This window comes from Herpailurus yagouaroundi, unplaced genomic scaffold (assembly GCF_014898765.1).
Source record: "Herpailurus yagouaroundi ecotype Mexico unplaced genomic scaffold, PumYag 139, whole genome shotgun sequence".
Lineage (NCBI taxonomy): Eukaryota > Metazoa > Chordata > Mammalia > Carnivora > Felidae > Herpailurus > Herpailurus yagouaroundi.
The window spans coordinates 64,984,023-65,003,735 of NW_024412394.1; the positions used below are offsets into that span (position 1 = coordinate 64,984,023).

Below are 19,713 nucleotides of genomic sequence, written 5' to 3' on the forward strand. Positions count from 1 at the left end.
AGGTAGATACCTTACCCTATTAGTTTAATCTTACAGGTAAAGACATTGGGGCTTAGTGACATAAGTAACTTGCAGGTTACACAGCTATTGAGTGGAGTCCAGAATGTGAATCTGATCAGCTGCTGTGCCATGCTGCCTCCAAGACGGAAAAAAAAAAAAAAAAGGCTAGGTGGAAGCCAATTCCCAGAAGCATGAGGCGCCTGCTTGCTCACATCAACCAAGACTGTCCTCCCTACCTTTAACGTCTTAGAACCCATGGTGACTCCTGTCTGCAACATGCCGTCTGCTATGCCCAATCGGTCCATGTTCAGGAGAAAAGGAGTCACCAAAGTCACATATGTGGCTCCTGACCATTTCTTGAGAAAATTTAGAGCCCATGTTTCAGTGGATCCACCAACATTATCAAGAATGAAATCAAACCTGGGCAGAAAAAAAAAAATCAAATCAAAACATCCTTGTTAGTCTTTAACTACAGCTCCATTCCCCTTCATTCCCACTGCCAATCAGCTATAGGGTCTATTTCAGCGACAGTGCACAAACCTCACTGCAGCATGCCATCCAGCAGAGGGGGGGCTGCTTTGACAAAGGAGAAAAGGGCACACCCACTAGTCTGCTCTGACTACCCCCCGCCGCCGAGATAAGTCAAATGTGGCTAGTTCTTTGTCGTAAAATCCTATCATTTTTCTAATACTTTAAGAATGACTTAAATAAGTGGTTCTCAACCAAAGGCAATTTTGGTCCTCAGAGGACATACTAGGCAATGTCTAGAGACATTTTTAGTTGTCACAATTAGGGGAAGTGGTGGGAAGGGCTACTGGCACCTAGAGGCCCAGAATGATGTATATACACAGAATGCAGAGAGTAGCTGCTCACAACAACAAATTATCCAGTCCCAAATGTCAGTAGTTCAGAAACTAAGGTTGCCAAGGTTGAGAAACCCTGACCTAAGCTTTATGGGAAACTGCAAAGCAATCTATCCAATATAAGTCAAAGTATTTATTAGTGCATTTGAATACTTGAAAGAAAAGCATGCAAAGGTTTTCACCCATAGAATGATTTGCTTTTATTCCCTCCATATCAAAACTGCTTGTGTACCATCCTCTTCATCTTCTGGAATTTACTGCTATGTTTTGGCTTCATGCACAGCATCAGGACAATGTATGGAGAAATCAACAATCTGCTCTCAGTCTTCAACTGTGCTCTAGCATGCCCCCCAAACCCAGTCCTATGGTATCTCTAGGAACTGATAGATATTCAACTTCTTAAAGCTGATCTAAACCTGCTATAATCACTGCATTCCACTTACAGGGGATAAAACCCAATAACGCTTTTAAATACTGTATAAACAAACATCTATTTAGAAAATGCATGCTTAGAAGTTAAGCAAGTTAATAAATGAATTCCGTTTTAAATCCATTTTCCCTTTTAAATTCATCTGGATGAAATAAAATATCAAAGCTTCTAAAACCAGCTTTGGCCAAATTTGTGCATCTTGAGCCTGCCTTTCAAATGGAACCAAATTAAAGAAGGACAAATAAAAACCGAAGGATAGGAGAATGACCTTACTAGATAACTACTCTTCTCATTAGAAAAGAACAGTAAATTATTTTTATGAGTTTAAGTTTCTACTTCATTCCCAAATTTTGAATAGACAAACATAATGATACTTATTTTAAATAAAATTTAAAGGCAGCCTGGTATTATAGAATAGGCACTGCCTGAAAAAGGAGTCCAGAGACAGGCTGTGGACTCAGCTCTCCCATTATTGCTCAAGTGGCATGACCTTGAGCATGCAAAAACTCCAAAGTCCTCTGCCCCCTAGTTTCTCAACTATAACATGACAGAGTTGGACTGAAGGATTTCAAGTCCAACTGCAAAATTCTAAGATTTGATCTAAAAAGTTCCTATTTGAAAGGAGAAATAATTTTATTCTTGGTGGATTCGAAGGCCAAACTCCCGACAAAGGTCACAAAGATCAACTGAAACTGAAGCTGTCAAAAAATAAATAAGTCAAAGTAACAGTCTGGCATCTGCAAGCTAGAGAGAGCAAGACCACTGTGAGAAAACGCAGAGGGACAAACCGTGGTGTACTTTTGGGGGCCAGGCTGGGCGTGCTCCAGCTTTCCATCTGTCAGGTTCTCCGTTCTCTGGTGACAAATTCCAATGTATATAAAACGTAAGGTAGATAGGGGGAATGGACTGTCCTTGGACTCAGTCTCATGGTGCTATTACTAGAGCAGTAGAAGACATGAGATCAATTGAAACTCCACTGTCTAGAAGCCAGCTGTTGGAGGCCCAGGGAGACCTAGGTCCTGACACACAGGCAGGAAGTAGCTGATAAGATCTCTGCAAGGAACGGTGTGATTCCTCAAATATGCCAAGTGTGTTCCTGACACGGGGCCTTTATATTTGCTGTTATCTCTACCTGAACAAGTGCTCTTCTCCTAGATTCCCTCAAAAATTCATTACACAAATTTTTAGTGAGCACCTACCATATGTTACTACTCTGTTCCAGGTAGAGGGACATAGCAGGGGACCAAAAAAAAAAAAAAAAAAAAAAAAAAATCCCATTTTCCTGGCTTGCTCTGAAAAGCCTCTGCTCCAATGCCTCAGAGGTTTTCTTAACTCCCCCCCACCCCCTCCCTAAAAGGGCCTCCTTCCCCTCAGTTTTTCCCCTCCTTTCCCTACATCAGTGTTCTCAGGAGCAGGTGCCATTGAAACCCACCCCCCGACTAGAGCGGGAGCCCCCTGGAAGTGGTGGGGGGCCTGTCTTGTTCTCCACTGTATCTCTATCACATGCTTTAACACTGCCCGGCACAGCAGGTGCTGTAGGGTTGAAGGCATAGGGAGTTGGCTGGCTCCTCGGGGCCGTGCTGCCACACGACTGCTGGGAGTGGGCACTGCTAGCTGAGAAAGGCTAGTGTCCAATGGGGCACCCCCCTTTTTTTTTAAATCCATGAAAATACAGTTGACCCTTGAATAGGTGCATAGGTCCAGCTGAACCCAGATTTTTTTTCAATAAATACAGCACATATCATAAATTTATTTTCTCTTATAATTTTCTTAGTAACATTTTCTTTTATCTTACTTTATTCTAAGAATACAGTATATTATATAAATATATATAAATAAATATATATAAATAAATATATGAATATATATATACATAATATACAAAATATGTGTAATTGACTATGTCACTGGTAAGGCTTCTGGTCAACAGTAGCCTATTTAATAATTAAGTTTTGGGGAAGTCAAAAGTTAGACGCAGGTTTTCTACTACGTGGGGGCCATGTAGTAGCCCCTAGCCCCCGTGCTGTTCGAGGATCAACTGCACTTTGACTCAAAGTGGACAAGAATAACTGGCTTTCAAAAACTAACAGAAAAAGGGAAGGAAAACCTTTGAAAAAGAAGCAATAAAACATCTTTCTAAATGCTCCTTAGCTGTGTTCTCAGCTGCAGTTCTGTCTTGGCCAGATGAAGACCAGAGTCATCGGCACCCTCTCTACGTCTGCCCAAGCCACAGGCAAGAACAACAGTGTGTGAACGAATCACTGAATCTGCTCCTGTTTGCTACATTAAACCAAGCCACAGCCTAGCGTTTATATGCATTGAGAACATCCATAGTACTCTGATTACCAACATTTCTACTGCCTTTGCTTCTCTGAAGACTTTACTAAGCCAAAACACTGCAAGCATGATTAACATTAAACATGTATTTTCCCCATACCTCTCCACGTTTTTCCTGTGGTGATAGATGCCACCAAATGGAATACCCTTCCAATTCTGTCTTTAGACCTCTTACAAACCAACAATAAAAGGTAACGTAAAAAAATTAGCAAAAGGCCATGCAAGCAAAATATTTTCCTCAGTATGTATCACATCTTGAATTAGAACAGAAGCCACCCAAATGACTTCTTACGGAGCAAGAATTGTTATCGATTCTTTTCTGAGATTCCAACGTGACTGCGAAGTCGCCAAACCATTCAGCCCTGCATGACCAATTGTCTTCGTTCCTACTTCCCAGTGTGAACATTGTTCTAATAATACATACGGTTTTAAAGATTTCAACTGCTCTTCCATATTTCCAGATCTGTAATCAATTACGTCATCTGCGCCGAGCTTCCTTACAAGTTCACTCGCATCCTGAGAGCAAACTGCTGTCACATGAGCAGCCCATGCTTTCATTACCTGTCCAAAAAAAAAAAAAAAAAAGGTGGGGGGTAGAAAAAATGATGGCAGTTTTTGAAAAAATAGTTGGCACCCATATGTGCATTTTTCAGACTAATCCCTAGAGAACTCTAAGTGTTTCATCTTAACAAGAACTACAGGAAGCCACTTGTCAGAGACTTAGTAAAAATGATTAAACTTTTATCCACCAAGAAAACTTCAAGAAATAGATCTCCTTTTCCTGGACAGGACAACCAGTCATCTTGTTGTCATTAAATCATAATCAATCCACTTAGAGAAGAACTCAGTACCTCACCAGTACCAAAAGATATGAGTTGACAGCCTCAGGTTTAGCCCTTCAATGATGACAAAGGCAGCTGGCAAAAACAACAAAAATCACATGTCCTTAGAAAATGACAATTTTAAATATGTCCAGAACATAAAAATGCAACATCTCTTCATCTGCATCTCTAGTAAGTGCTGGTATAGTCTTGAGTCAGACAGTGGTACCAAAACAGCAACCAGCTATCAGGTACTAGATAATTAATGAAAAGTACTCTTGAATAGAGGTGAAAGAAAATATGGTCATTTAGGGGCACCTGGGTGGCTCAGTCAGTTAAGCATTCGACTTTGGTTCAGGTCATGATCTCACAGTTAAGTGAGTTCTAGCCCCGTATCTGGCTCTGTGCTGACAGCTCAGAGCCTGGAGCCTGCTTCGGATTCTGTGTCTCCTTCTCTCTCTGCCCCTCCCCCTGCTCATGCTCTGTCTCCCTCTGTCTCTCAAAAATAAATAAAAGTTAAAAAAAAATATATGGCCATTTTATCTTCAAAACATGGGTCATGTCCTCCCTTTTGGAATAAAAATGGTTCTCAGGATTTAAATGAAGATGCCTTATATTTTAAAATAAGGAGCAAGCAGACTTAAGTAAAAAGAACTGAATTTTAATGTTATTTAAGATTAAGTATACAGAAAGCATCCTGTTCTGAAATTGCTGTTCTTTTCTACAATGACAGTTTCACAGAATTAGCAGCCTAAGAATAGTTGTTTGAAGTTCATGGAGTAATTTTTGTGCTGATGATCATAGGTCATAACAGATCAGCTGTTTTCTCAATCCTGTCCCAAGTATCAACTTCCTGAGCTTTCCTTATGAGTTGCAAAGGTTCATTAGAAGATAAGAGATCTGTGTTTATTGAGTTCACCACTGAATCCCTACTCTGTGACATACACAGGTACTAATAAATACCTGTTAAATACAAAAACTAAACAAAGAATTTTAAGGCCATCCATAATCTTATCTAACTTCTCATTTTTCCAAAGCAATACTGACCAAGGGTTTATATGCCCTGGAAATCTGAGGGGAATTAAAACATTTAGGAGTGACCTCATATACAACTTTACGACGTTCATGGGCTATAAACAGAAATACTTGAGCATAAGGATATGTTGCTGTCAGCAGAAAGCCCCAAACTAAAGTAGGTGCAAACATAATCCAAGATGAATATCCAGTATCCATCTTAAAAAAGTGTTAAGGAAAAATGAAATTATGTTCTAAGCATTTAATATGTGTATTAAATCCTCAGGAAGAATAGGTCTCATGTTGAAACAGTTCAATAATTTTTTTTCCTCAAATTCCTAGTTTTTCCTCTCCCACTTAGAACGATCTAGTATCTTTGAACACTATTAAAGACTTTTAAAAACAGTTTTAGCTTTAAAAAAGGATTATGTCAAATAAAACACATGTGTAGAAAATGCCTAGAAGGTAGACCCCACTCAGATAAAGAGGGAGGATGTGGCAAGCATTCTACAACCTCTTTCAGGTGCCCAGCCTCCCTTCTAAGAAGCCACCATTATCATGGTATTTAAAGTAATCATCTCCTTCCATTATAAAAAATAGTTTTATGGGCGCCTGGGTGGCTCAGTCGGTTAGGCGGCCGACTTCGGCTCAGGTCATGATCTTGCGGTCCGTGAGTTCGAGCCCCGCGTGGGGCTCTGTGCTGCCAGCTCAGAGCCTGGAGCCTGTTTCAGATTCTGTGTCGCCCTCTCTCTGACCCTCCCCTGTTCATGCTCTGTCTCTCCCTGTCTCAAAAATAAATTAAAAAAAAAAAAAGTTAAAAAAAATTTTAAAAATAGTTTTGTCACCCAAATATGCATTCCCTAGACACTTCAGTTCAGTCTTATGCATTTTAAAAACAGGAGGTCTTTTAAGTCTTTTTAAACTATGGGCTCCTCTTTTAGCCCTTCACTTTCTTATAATTTATTTGTGGAAGAATCCAGGCCATCTGACGTGTAGAGTTTCCCACAGTCTGGAACTTCTTATTGCACACTCACGGGGCAATTCCACATGCTGCTTTGTCTCTGTGTTCTCTTCCAATCTCCTTACAAGACTATGGATAGAGGCTAGCAAAATCATAAGAGGCACATAATGTCTGGTTATTGCTCTTCCGAAGATCTTAGGTATTTAATGGTGGTTGTAAAATAGTGATATTCTAATTCTTTTTTCATTTAGTAGTTGGAATACTATCATAAAGAAACTTCTCCCCTCATATATAAATTTTGCTTATTCAGGTATACAGTTCATACAGGAAAGGTAAGACAAATAATTGTTTCTCCTTTACCAGTTTATAAAATAAATTGCTTTCCTATCATTTCCCAAAGGTGACCATTTAAAAAATATATATTAAGTCATGTATCTGAAGGATTTTAATCCACTGTATAACTATTGTTGAAACTAAAATTGTCACATCTTAGTGTCTTCAAGTTGGCTCCTATGTCTTTTTTTTTAATGTTTATTTTTGAGAAAGAGCACACACACAAGCGGGGGAGGGGCAAAGTGAGAGGGGGACAGATGATCCAAAGCGGGCTCCCCACTGACAGCAGAGAACCTGATGCAACACTTGAATGCGTGAACCACATGATCATGACCTGAGCCAAAGTTGGATGCTTAACCAACTGAGCCCTCCAGGCACCTCAGCTCCCAAGTCTTTTTTGACACAACTCAAGTAGTTTTTGATAGTTTCTCTGCTATTTCATATATTCTAGACTCATTATTGTACATTTCGTGTCCTAGATCTAGAATCTGCGTTTCTCCAAGAAGTCCTGTATTATTTTCATGAGCAATGATCTATCAAGAGATAGCTTTACATACACAAAGTATCTCTTGAGTTCCTATTGAGATCTCCAATTCAAATTCAGGACTACAAAGCTCCTACTTAACTGCTTTCCTGTTTTACCTGTATCTCCTTTCTTCCACACATAAAATCCTGGCGTCAAAGACACAGGCGCGACAATTAAAATATACCATAAATACCTGGTTTGGTTTTTTTTTTTTTTTTACTGTACATTATACGCATAAGTCTTTGAGTACTAACATTATTTATTATTACTAACACTAATGACCTGATTAATGAAAGCATTACAATTTTAATATATGCTCTTCCAGTTTTCCCCCTTTTAAAAAAGAGTTGTGCTGTATTTGCCTCATCAGAGCATATGGCTTTTACACAATGCACTCTTTCTAAGCCCTTAGTTTTAGTTCTACAGATACATTTACATTTAACATTTCCCACCAGTCCTTAATTTGATATCTCACCAGTCATTTCAGTTGTCAGAAGTTCATGCTCTAGATTTCTCTGAAAGGGGTAAGAACATATTCTCCAAGTTCTTACAAGTTATTAATAGTTCCTATGTGATCTTTTTATATGAAGGCCAGTTTGGCTGTATATAAAGTTAGTATAGTCTGGGGCGCCCGGGTGGCTCAGCCAGTCAAGTGTCCAGTTTTGGCTCAGGTCATGATCTCATGCTTCATGAGTTTGAGCCCCACATCGGGCTCTGTGCAGACAGCTCAGAGCCTGGAGCCTGCTTCCGATTCTGTCTCCCTCTCTCTCTGCCCCTCCCCCACTCGTGTTCATTTTCTCTCTCTTAAAAATAAACATTAAAAAAAAAGTTAGTATAGTCTGAAGACACGCAAGCAAGGGTATACTAAACACATTACTCCATCCTTCCCCTGGCACTACAACATTGCTGTCAAAAAGTCTGATGCTAATCTAATTTTTACTTCTCAGAAGTAAAAAATTTCACAGAGGTGACTTTTTTTTTAAAGGTGTCCCTGTCCCAAGGTTTTTTGTTTTTTTTTCTTTAGAAGCCAGTAATTCTACTAGGATTTTCCTTGATATTGCTCATTCTAGGACCCTGTCCTTAGAGAAGTGCTGTGGTCATGTAATATATAGTTTCAAATAATCTAATTTCAGGAAAATAAAGAAGTTTCTTGAATTACAGATTTTAGTATTTGTTCGATTCCCTTGTTTTGGTTTTCCTCTTCACAGATTCCTACTGTCCACATATCAGTCGCCTTTCCTCTCTTCAATATTTGATACTATCTCTTGAATTTGTTTTACTTGTTTTCTTTTGGGTTTTAAACTTTTTCCTATTTTGCACATTCTATTTCTATTTATGGCAGCATTATGGATTGTGTTTGATGCTACTGAATTCCTTCTAGTTTAGTCTTCATTGCTAAATAATTTGGTTTATTTTTACATTTTTCCCCAAGTTTTTCCAAGTCTGTTTTGTTTGTTTGTTTTTTCATGTCTTGTATATTTTTAATTTTTTAAACCTGTTTTGAAATTGTAGGCTATATTTGGGGGCACTTGGCTGGCACAGTTTGGTAGAGCATAGGACTCTTAATCTCAGGGTTGTGAGTTCAAGTCCCACATTAGATGTGGAGTCTACTTAAAAAAAAAAATTAGAAATCATAAGTTACATTTGATCTGTCCTGTGGGCCTATTTTCTGATGTGCTGTTATCGTCTGCAGATATGTTCTTCTATTCCTTATTCTCATAATAACTTTGTATGAGATCAAACCTTGATACTTTCCTATTACTGTTTTTATTTAATTAAAATATTTTTGTTATGGGGTGCCTAGGTGGCTCAGTTGGTTAAGCATACTATTTCAGCTCAGGTCATGACTTTGTGGTTTGTGGGTTCAAGCCCCGTGTCAGATTCTGTGCTGACAGCTCAGAGCCTGGAGCCTGCTTCGGATTCTGTGTCACCCTCTCTCTCTGCCCCTCTCCCATGCACACTCTGTCTGTCTGTCTGTTTCTCTCTCTCCCTCTTTCAAAAAAAACATTTAAAAGAAATTTTAAAAAGTATTTTTGTTGTAAAATGTAACACCGAAAAGTGTATGGAATTTAAATGCATGGCTTAACAAATTATTACAAAGCAAACAATACTGTAAGCATCACTCCATATTAAGACCTGGATCGCACATCATGCTTATGAGCCTCCTAACTTTCTCCCTCCCAATCAAAGCCCCCTCACTCCCTCAAAAGTAATACTACCATCCAGACTATTACATGACCCTTTTTACTTTTTTTTTTTTTTAGAGTCTTACTCCCTAACACTCTTTAGTTTAACCTGTTCTTGAAGGTCATTAAACAGAATCGAATTGGCTATCTGACTTCTTTCATTAATACGCTGTTCATAAGATTCATGTACTTCACTGTGTGCAACTATAGTTTTCATGATTATATAATATTCCAATGTAAGACTATACCACAAATTATCCATTTTACTGTTGATGAATATTTCAGTTGTTTCCAGTGGGAGATAATATCTATAATTCTGGTACATGCATGTTAACAGTGCATATAATTGCAGAGTATATTCATAAAAGTGGATATTTTGGGTTGCCATAAGGCCACATACATTCAGATTTATGAGATAGTACCCAGTGATTTCCCAAGTGCCTGTACCAATTTACGCGCTAACCAGCAGGATATGGTATTTCTCTTTTCCTCCCACCCTCTCTCCTTTTCCTTTCTTCCATTTAGTTATTCATTAACCTACATCCGACTTAAAAAGAAGTCAAGGTCCTCTCCCCTTCCCCTAATTTAGTTAGCACGTAGATGAAACCTTCCACCACTATCTGGGTCTTCAAAAGATCTGAGGTGGGGTCTGGGTGGGAGAGCATAGCACCCGAAGTCTCCCTTCTGGAAAGTGATGTGGCCGATCCTCTGAATATGCTCACTAGCCCCATATTGCAGAAAGGGCCTCTCCCTGCACATTGAGGGAGGCTCAATAATCAAGCCCCCTCCCTCAGGAGCCAGTCAGTTACACACTCAACCATAATGGGAGCAGCCACTAGGTGCCAACCTGTTCCTGGAAGCTCAGGGCACTGTTTTGTTTTCTTCTGTTTGAGGTAAAGTTCAGATAGAAACATAAAATTCAACATGCTAGCAATTTTAAAGTGTACAATTCATTATGTATGTTCACAACATTGAACAACCATCACCACTGTCTACTTCTAGAACATTTTCCTTACCTCAAAAACAAACCCCATGCCCATTAAGCAGTCATTCCCCATTCCTTCCTTCCCCAACACTTGGCATCACTAATCTGCTGTCTCTATGGATTTGCTGCTTCTGGATAAGATATAAATGGAACAATACAAAATGTGACCTTTTGTGTCTGGATTCTTTCACTTAGCATAATGTTTTGAAGGCTGATCAACGTTGTATAATGCAGCAGAACTTCATCCTTTTTTATGGCTGAATAATATTTCACTGTGTATGTATCTACCACATTTTCTTTATCCATCAATTGATAGACATTAGGGTTGTTTCCGCTCTTTGGCTACTATGAATATGGATGCTGCTATGAACATCTGTGTACAAGGTTTTGTCTGAACATATGTTTTCATTTCTCTCAGGTATATACCTAGGAATGGAACTACTAAGTCTTTTTTTTTTTTTTTTCATGTTTATTTTGAGAGAGAGAACGAGCGTGCACATGTGTGTGCAAGCAGGGCAGGGGCAGGGGCAGAGACAGAGGGAGAGAGAGAGAATCCCAAGCAGGCTCTGCACTGTCAACACAGAGCCTAACTATGGGCTCAATCTTATGAACCATGAGATCATGACCTGAGCTAAGATCCATGAGTTAGGAGCTTAACCACCTGAGCCACCCAGGCACCCCTGGAACTACTAAGTCTTATGGCAATTATATGTTTAACATTTTAAAGAACTGCCAAACTGTCTTCCATAGCAGCTGCAGCATTTTACACTTCCCTTAGCATGTACAAGGGTTTCAGTTTCTCTACATCCTGATCAACATGGCCATTTTCTGTTTTCTTTTTTTCAAGAGCCATCCTAGTAGGTGTAAAGTAGTACCTCACTATGGTTTCCATTTGCATTTCCCTAATGACTAATGATGCTGACTATCCTTCCATGGGCTTACTGGCCATTTGTAGATCTTCTCTGGAAAAAAAAAAAAAAAGGCTATTCAAGTCCTTTGCTAATTTGTTAACTGGGATGTCTTTTGTTGAGTTGTAAGAATTCTTTATATATTCTGGGTATTATACCCTTATTAGAGAAATGATTTACAAATATTTGCTCCCCGTGTGTTGACTTATTCCTTTCTTAATGTTGTCTTTGAGTCACAAAAACCGTTAATTTTGATGAAGTCCAATTTATCTGGTTTTTGTTTTTTTTTTCTTCTGGTGCTTATGCTTTTGGTGTCATACCAAAAAATCTGTTGCCAAATCCAAGGTCATGAAGATTTACTCTTGTTTACTTCTAAAAGTTCAATAGTTTTAGCTCTTATGCTTAGGTCTTTGACCAGGGCTGAGTTAGTTTTCACATATAATGTAAGGTAGGAGTCCACCTTCATTCTTTTGCATGTGGATATCTAGTTGTTTCAGAATCATTAACTGAAAACACTATTCTTTTCCCTATTTAACCGTATTGCCACCCTAGTAAAAAAAAAAAAAAAAATCAATTGACAATAGATGTATGGTTTTATTTCTGGATGTTCAATTCTATCCCATTGATCCGTATGTTTATCTTTATGCCAGTATCACATTGTTTTGATTACTGTAGTTGTATAGTAAGTGTTAAGATTGAGAAATGTACATCCTCCAACTTTGTCCTTTGTCAAGACTGTCAATTTGGGGTCTCTTGAAATTCCATACGCATTGTAGGATCAGCTTGTTCATGTATGCAAAAAAGGCAGTTGCCATTTTGATAGGACTGCATTGAATCTATAGATCACTTTGGGGAAATAATGCCATCTTTACAGTATTTTGGCTACTTCATTTCTATATACATTTTAGAATCAGCTTATCAGTTTCTACCAAATTGCAAACTTCCATCCATCTGCATTGTCCCCAGTCTTCCTTCCAAATGGCTTTCCTACATTTGTTATAGAGGACATCAATAAACTAACTCATGTATTAAACCACGAGAGGTTAATGCTTCCTTCTACATTAGGAAATTTCCTTCTTAGAAAAGCAAGCTGAAATTACAATGAATTTACTGAACCTATCTTTCTCTCAGCCTTAAAAAACTAATTTATAACGTGTGAACTTATAAATTCATGAAAATAATCTTCCTATTCACAAAACTAAAAAAACTGTCTTACCTGTATAGCAAAAGTACCAACTCCACCTGAAGCACCCAAGATTAAAACACTGTAATGCAAAAGAAACTACAATTAATGAAAATATTAGGTCAACATAATGGGATAAATAAACAAGAGGTTTTCAATATGAACTGGCTCAAAGCAAATAAAGTCATTCAGCTTCCCAAGGTTATATCACATAAGGATTTTCATTTTAGGCTCACCAAGAATCTATAAATGCTTAAAGTTAAACATTCTATGAACTCTCTACTAAGAATACCAAATACCAAAAATACCCACATATTGTATTTTTTTTTAAGTGTCTCAAACAGTTCTTGGTAACATATGCCTTACAATTTTTCCAGGCTAAAATTATCATAACTTTCTCTATAAGAGGGAGCTATGGGATCCTTTCAGTGTGTTAGATTCAGTAGCTCTCTAAGAACAAAATCACATTCCTGACCACATTCCTGCCAAAGTAGAATGTCTTTTGTTCAGACATGTCCCGACAAGCTCATCAACTTTCATAAATAGAAATCAATCTTATCCTCAATTTGGCTTCCTATTAAAGCAGATGAATCTGTCCTATCAGCACAAACAACCTTGGGCTCCAGGGTTTTACTACATTTGCTTAGTGTAGCCCTCTTGTCCTTCTAGACCAAGGGTGTTCAGTTTGGAGTTTACATCCTCCAGGCTCTCTCCCTCGCCCTGTCTCGCTCCTATCCTACCTTCGGTTTCATTTTATGGCCACGGATACCATCTAACATCCCGGATCATTTTGCTATTTTGGGGTTTGGATTCTACACCTCTCTCACTGCCCTTAACACGCCAATCCTGGGTTCCTATCAGTTTGGTCTCAACCCAAAAGGACTTCCTCTCTCTCAGCTCCGGTTGCCCAAACTATGTCAGTCCCTCTTTGACTTGGCAGCTAGAAAGTGCAGAGAATTTTGCCACCTGCCTCTAGCAAGTACACAGGATCTCGGGACATGCGTTCTGTCTATAATCCTAACCCGAGTTTCATTTTATGTTTTCCTCTCTTACCCAAATCACAGAGGGCTGTTCGTCACCCTTAGATCTTAAAAGTTACTACTAAAATTTCTGAGCCAGCTATTCCCTTTGAAAGCAATACTATTAAATGTAATTAAAATCAGTCTCCTTGTTAATTGTGTTCCTTCTAGAGAAATTACTTTTAATTTTCAAAGAATTATAAAGTGCACAGAAGGGAAAAAAACCTTCAAAGACAAACTCCTCTAAAATCCTACACTTCATACATTTAATAGCTTGAGTACTTCCTAAACGAAGGAAGAATGAGAAGCATTAAAACTGCCTCACAGACATATCCAAAAATTAATTCATCCATGAAATATTCTCTTGTTATTCTGGCCCATTTTTATGGAAATGTGGTAAGTCAAACATTCATGTAAATTCTTCACAGTCTAATCTTTATCTCAACTCTGACTTCTATTTCCTAAATAGAACTCTCTCAGCTACCCTGGTCCCCTCACTCTTATGCTCAAGTCCTATGCATACTGACCCATTCCTCAAACTCTCAAATGCCTTTACTGCTTGCTGAAGTGTCCCTGCCCTTGCAGCCAAATCCGTTTTCCTACACCCCTAAAAAAAAGCCCCAATGTTATGCATTTGGCATTTGCCATGATGTTAACTTTCACCCATATGCTTGCTTCCCAAGCTATTCTGGAAGGCTTTGAGGGCAGAGAGCACGTATTATGAAGCACTGGGCATACTACCCTGGACATAACAAATGCCTGATGTTTCTTGACGTCAAATATCATCCAAATCAGCAGTTTATCCTACAATCAAGGCAACAATTGCTACTACCTCAAGTGAGGGAATCACTCTGATATTTGGAAGACTGCATTAAAATTTCTTCCAGTAAAGAAAAGTTTGAAATTCATTTCTACTTCTCTCCCTGGGAACGCTGTATTAAGAGGATACCAGGGACACGTGGGTGGCTCAGTCAATAAAGCATCAGACTCTTGATTTTGGCTCGGATCATGATCTCATGGTTCATGAGTTTGAGCCCCACTTGGGCTCTGCTCTGGCAGTGTGGAGCTTGCTTGGGACTCACTCCCTCTCCTCTCTCTCTGCCCCTCCCCTACTCTCGCTCTCTCTCAAAGTAAATTAACAAACAAAAGAGGATACCAAACATAATGGCTGCTTAAGGATCCAACTGCCAGATACATCTCCAACCTTATTATTGTCAGCTGATCGCCTCCCCGTAACTCTTGATCCACAGCAGCCTCATTCCTCCAAATTAAAAAGCAAAAATGTTGTTTCACAGCACTGCTTGGCAGAAGAGGGAGTGGTTCTACAACAGCAGCTTCAGTTCCTGATATTGCCACTTGATGGCACCTCCAAGTGCAAAACAGGCAAGGCGCAAGCCCGTTGGAATGCCACAATCAGCTTGTAAAGAAGACCTAGGGACACAGCATTCTCTGGTCCTGCAAACTCCATGTTTTGTGCAGATTCAATCAGGGCCTGCACTTTTCTTCAAAGTCTCAAAAAAGGACAGTAGGCAAAATGAATTTTCAAGGCCAGCAATAGGTCGGTTAGTCCTCCATGGTTTGAAGTCCTGTGGCTGAACTAACTATTCTTGTACTCTTCAAAGCACTTTCAATACAAAGGGAAAAGCACCGCTGTTGCTTACCCCCAGTGGCCCTTCACTGAAGTGCTATACAGCAGAAACACTTTCTACCCAGCTTGCTATAATGGTCACACTATATATTCAAGCCTCGCTGAAGTGGAAGTCTATTTGCTGAGTGAAGAATATTGCTTATTGTATAGAGCAAGTACCCAGGAAATACTCTATTTGGAAAAAGCACTATAATTCAAAATGGCCAAGATTTTTAATCACGTTCCTCTCTTACTTCCTAAGTTCACATGTGAAGCTCTTCTTTGAAGTCAGTGGGATTTGCACTCTGGCAGAGATAAAAATACAGGAGAAAGTATGAATAATTATTACACTGCATATGCATTCTTAAGCCCTACAACCTGATTTTCCCTGTCACCTCTGCCTAATCTCTGAATTCTGCCTAAACATACATTAAGGTACTAAGTCAATGTTGGCTTCTTTTCCATGACTGAGTTACTTTTTACTGTATTTGGGCATCTAAGTCATCTACAATCACATTTTCAGTATTACAGCCTGATGAGGTAAGGCATCAACACCCAAACTGCCTTGCAAATAAAAAACATATGAAACAAAACAGAGATCCAGAAACAAGGAATAAGCTTTCAAATTTCTATATCCTGGCTTAGCCCCAGAAATCAAAAGGCCAGGACTGGGGATCTAGAGACCTGGGTTCTAGTCCTAATTCTCACTAATTGAACCTGCATGCCTCAGATTCATCTGGGAAATGATGATCACCCTAGGAGTCCACAAAAAAGAAAAATTGGCTTTTTCCATCTTATTTAAGCTTATATTTACTTTCCCCATTTTTCTAACATAGAAGTATATGACCTTCATGATTCTCCCTAGACAATGTGCTTGTGGGGGTGGGGGTGGGGGGGGAGAAGCCACGTTGCAAGATTAGAGTGCCCTCTACTTAAAGTCCTAATGGCTCAGGAACAAAGATGACTTAAATATGGCTAACTCTTCCATAAGCAGAAACAAATGGTCTTTAAAAACTAAGGATGATGATGGGGCGCCTGGGTGGCTCAGTCAGTTGAACGTCTGACTCTTGATTTCAGTTCAGCTCATGATCTCAGGGTTGTGGGACTGAGTCCAACATCAGGTTTCAAGCTCAGCTTGAGATTCTCTTTCTCCCTCTGCCCCTCTTCCCGACTCGCACTCTAAAATTAAATTAAATTAAATCAAATCAGATAAAATTAAATTAATATAGGGGCGCCTGGGTGGCTCAGTTGGTTAAGTGTCCGACTTTGGTTCAGGTCATGATCTTGCAGTTTGTGAGTTCGAGCCCTGTGTCAGGCTCTGTGCTGACAGCTTGGAGCCTGGAGCCTGCTTCGATTCTGTGTCTCCTTCTTTCTACCCTCCCCCACTCGCAGTCTGTCCCTCTCTGTCTCAAAAATAAATAAACATTAAAAAACTTTTTGATTAAATTAATATAAAAACTAGGGATGATGCTAAAAAGGTTATAATCTCATTTATTTCTCATGCTTTTAAATCTAGGGGGAAAAAGGTTATATAGCAAAACATGCTAAATTTACTTCCTAAAGTGAGAAACTTAATTTGAATAAGTAGAACTACAAAACAAATTAACCACACTCAGCCAAGATAGCCTGGATTTGTGTGTCCTCTTCTAAGCCTCTGTAATTCATGTAGACATTCCCCAATTTGCAGAAGAGTTCATGTGTGAATTAGTTGTTTGGAACTTTAAACACATTTTCCCATGAAAACAAAGCTATTTATATACGTTAGCAAGGTGCCCAGGGTAGCCATTTATTAAGGCTTAGCTAACTCATAATGGACCAAGAACCTCATACAATATTATAACAATGATTCTGTGGTAATGAAATTCAGAAGTTCAACCAGAGGTACCAGGAACACATCTCCCCAAATGGTACAGGCAGTGGAAACCATCCCAAATCACTGGTTCCTTCAATCTGCTGTAGAACAGAGAGAAAAAAGGAAGATGGGAAGAAGGAATGTTTATGATGGCAACAATACGACGGATAAGAGACAAAAGGAGCATGGTTGGTCAGAGAAAAATTTACCACAGAGCTGGCAGGGTTCAGGACACATCACCCCCAAAAATGGCACGTTGGCATGTTGAATATTTTAAGTTAATGGAAGTTGAGAAACAGCATTTACAGGAAGGACTCCCTGACCTTCTTCCCTGAAGCAGGTCACAAGACCCTCATGTGAGAGGTGTGCTCCTATACCTGGAGGAAAGGGACATCCTTATCTCCAAGACAGAAAGGTACAGGGAGGAATCCCAACGGATAGGCCTTGCTAAAATTTCCAAGTTGATTATGCTTAGCTCATACCATTTGTCCTGTCACTTTTTTTTTTTTTTTTTTAAAGACTCTTCACTCATCAAATGTAGCATAAAAACACTCAGGTTTAACCATTTCTTGAGATCTTCATTTCCTTATGAAGGTCTCAGGTCATGTAAAGCTCAAATGTGTGTGCTTTTCCCCTTTTTAATCTGTCTTTTGTTTACAGGGGGCCCCAGGCAAGAATTTAGACTAGAAGAAAACCCTATTTTCCTTCTTAGCAGAACCAATGAAGCTTTAGCTCCAGGCCCTTTCCTTACAAAGGCCCTGAGATGAACCCCTAGCAAAATATCTGCATAGACACAGATTTTTGTAAAATTTGCAAATGATATATGCTAACGAAGAGGCAGAATATGTTGCCCCCAAATATACCACCTTTGGCATAAGGATTACTCTGAGCTGAAGGCAGTTAAGAAGCAGCAGATCCAAGAAAGCTCTCTGCCCTTCCCCTGTTTTCCTAAGGACATAAATTTACAAAGGCATACCTCCTCTTCTAGCTACCAGGAAGACACAGGTTAATCCCTAGAGATAACTTTAGACTCTTATCCGTGGAGGAGGCACCAACTTCAATCTGTACAACAAATTTTACCTTGCTTTTCCTGGTAACCTCTTCACAACAGCCTTCCCCCACGTTTCTCTCTTCCGTCTTTAGCTGAAGAGGTTTTTTTAGTCTGAATTCTAAGCTATCCATTTGAGTTCCTCATTTTCCTCTAATTATACCTCATTAATATGTGGTATACACATTAATAAACTGTGTTTCTCTTGTTAATGTTTTATTACAGAGGTCTCAGCAGAGAACTCAGGTAGAGGGAAATTATTTTTCCTCCTGTATTAACTATGATCTGTTTAAATTTCTGTCTCTTTCCATTTCTACACCCTCCTTTACACTTCCCCTCTTGACCGGTAACACGAGATTTGGCTGAAGGGAACCAGGGAACTAACAGGGTTCAGGACATGCTAGCCCAAAAGGAAGGGAAGCGCATTTGGAAATACATTTTGCGATGCAGTTAGAAGTCCTTTCTGAGTAGAGTTAAGTTATGGCAGGCTGTTTCCTGCTTACGGAATGCCTTCCAGGAATACTCCTACTTCCCACCAATTTAGCACAACAAAGCATCAAGAACCTGTTGTCTTATTATGATAAGAGGGACGTATCACAGTAGCTGGCACTGGATTATGCAAGTAGTGAAGGAGAAAAATGGTTAAAGAAGGTTTGAGATGTGCAGAACCAGAAGCTAGTCTGTAGAAAGTTCCTCCAATTAAAAGACATGTAAAAACTTACAACACACCACTAATACATTAATTCTTAGATCAGGACCCACAAAATGGAGGCTACCCCAAGGCCTGGTCCACGTCAAATCTAAACCTAAGTAAGTCTGCCCTTACAAAGAATGCATCACTGTCAAGGAAACCAAATACTGATCACAATCCTCCAACTCAGCTTTAGCTAGCTGACCTTACTAAGAAATAGGCCCTGCTAGCTTTATCAGGAAATCACTGACCTCCTGGCCAACCACGCCATTTCCGTGCTGCCTCTTCCAATGCTCTATGAAACTCGCTCCTGCCCAAAATCCTTCAGGAAGAATGCTCCCCTGCTTGAGAGGCACTGTGCTCCCCAATCTATGGCTTGTTTCCCCTTGAACACAGGATAAATGCACTAGCACACTGTATTATTTTTGTCATTTAACACTGCTACCAGGAAGACATCAACACCAAACTAACAAATGAGGGCTGTCAATTAAAATGCAAAAGCATTTGAGGCTTACTCACTGCATGAGAAAACTTGGACTCCCTAGAAATCTTAGAGCTCCCACATTAACGAAACTCGGAAGACATTTTTCCCAGTTTGATAACCATCCTAAATTTTACAGGACATGAACAATGAGTTGTGCCGTGGACGGGGAGGCAGCAGAGTTCGGAAACAGTATCAGGTTTTGGCTTAAGGGAAATGCCAGTTAATGGACATTAGGAATGTAGAGAAGAGCCAGGGTGGCGGTCAGGAAGTCTTGTTTTGTACCAGGTGAGCTTCAAATATGAAGAAGCCATCTAACTGAAACTCAGCAGAGAGTTTGGCATTAGAAACAGATCTGCAAGCTTCCATAATATACACAGAAGCTGGGAGTAGGTGAGAGATCTCCGAGAGACAGAGAGTAATGATGGAGTGGACACTGGGAACACAG

The 19,713-nt window shown here is 39.5% G+C and overlaps 1 protein-coding gene across 4 annotated transcripts in view; it reads right to left on the bottom strand.

The window, feature by feature from the left end:
- The window catches only part of RTN4IP1 (reticulon 4 interacting protein 1), a 56,976-nt gene that overhangs the window by 13,360 nt on the left and 23,903 nt on the right, over positions 1-19,713 (bottom strand). For 3 of the 4 annotated variants that reach the window (XM_040474293.1, XM_040474296.1, XM_040474292.1), the window contains exons 5-7: positions 12,581-12,629; positions 4,055-4,191; positions 237-420 (exon numbers count right to left, since the gene is read on the bottom strand). In XM_040474293.1, the coding sequence (XP_040330227.1) occupies positions 237-420; positions 4,055-4,191; positions 12,581-12,629 (370 nt within the window). Of the gene's footprint in view, positions 1-218; positions 421-4,054; positions 4,192-12,580; positions 12,630-19,713 lie in introns of all 4 variants that reach the window. The other variant, XM_040474295.1, reaches the window with a different exon arrangement.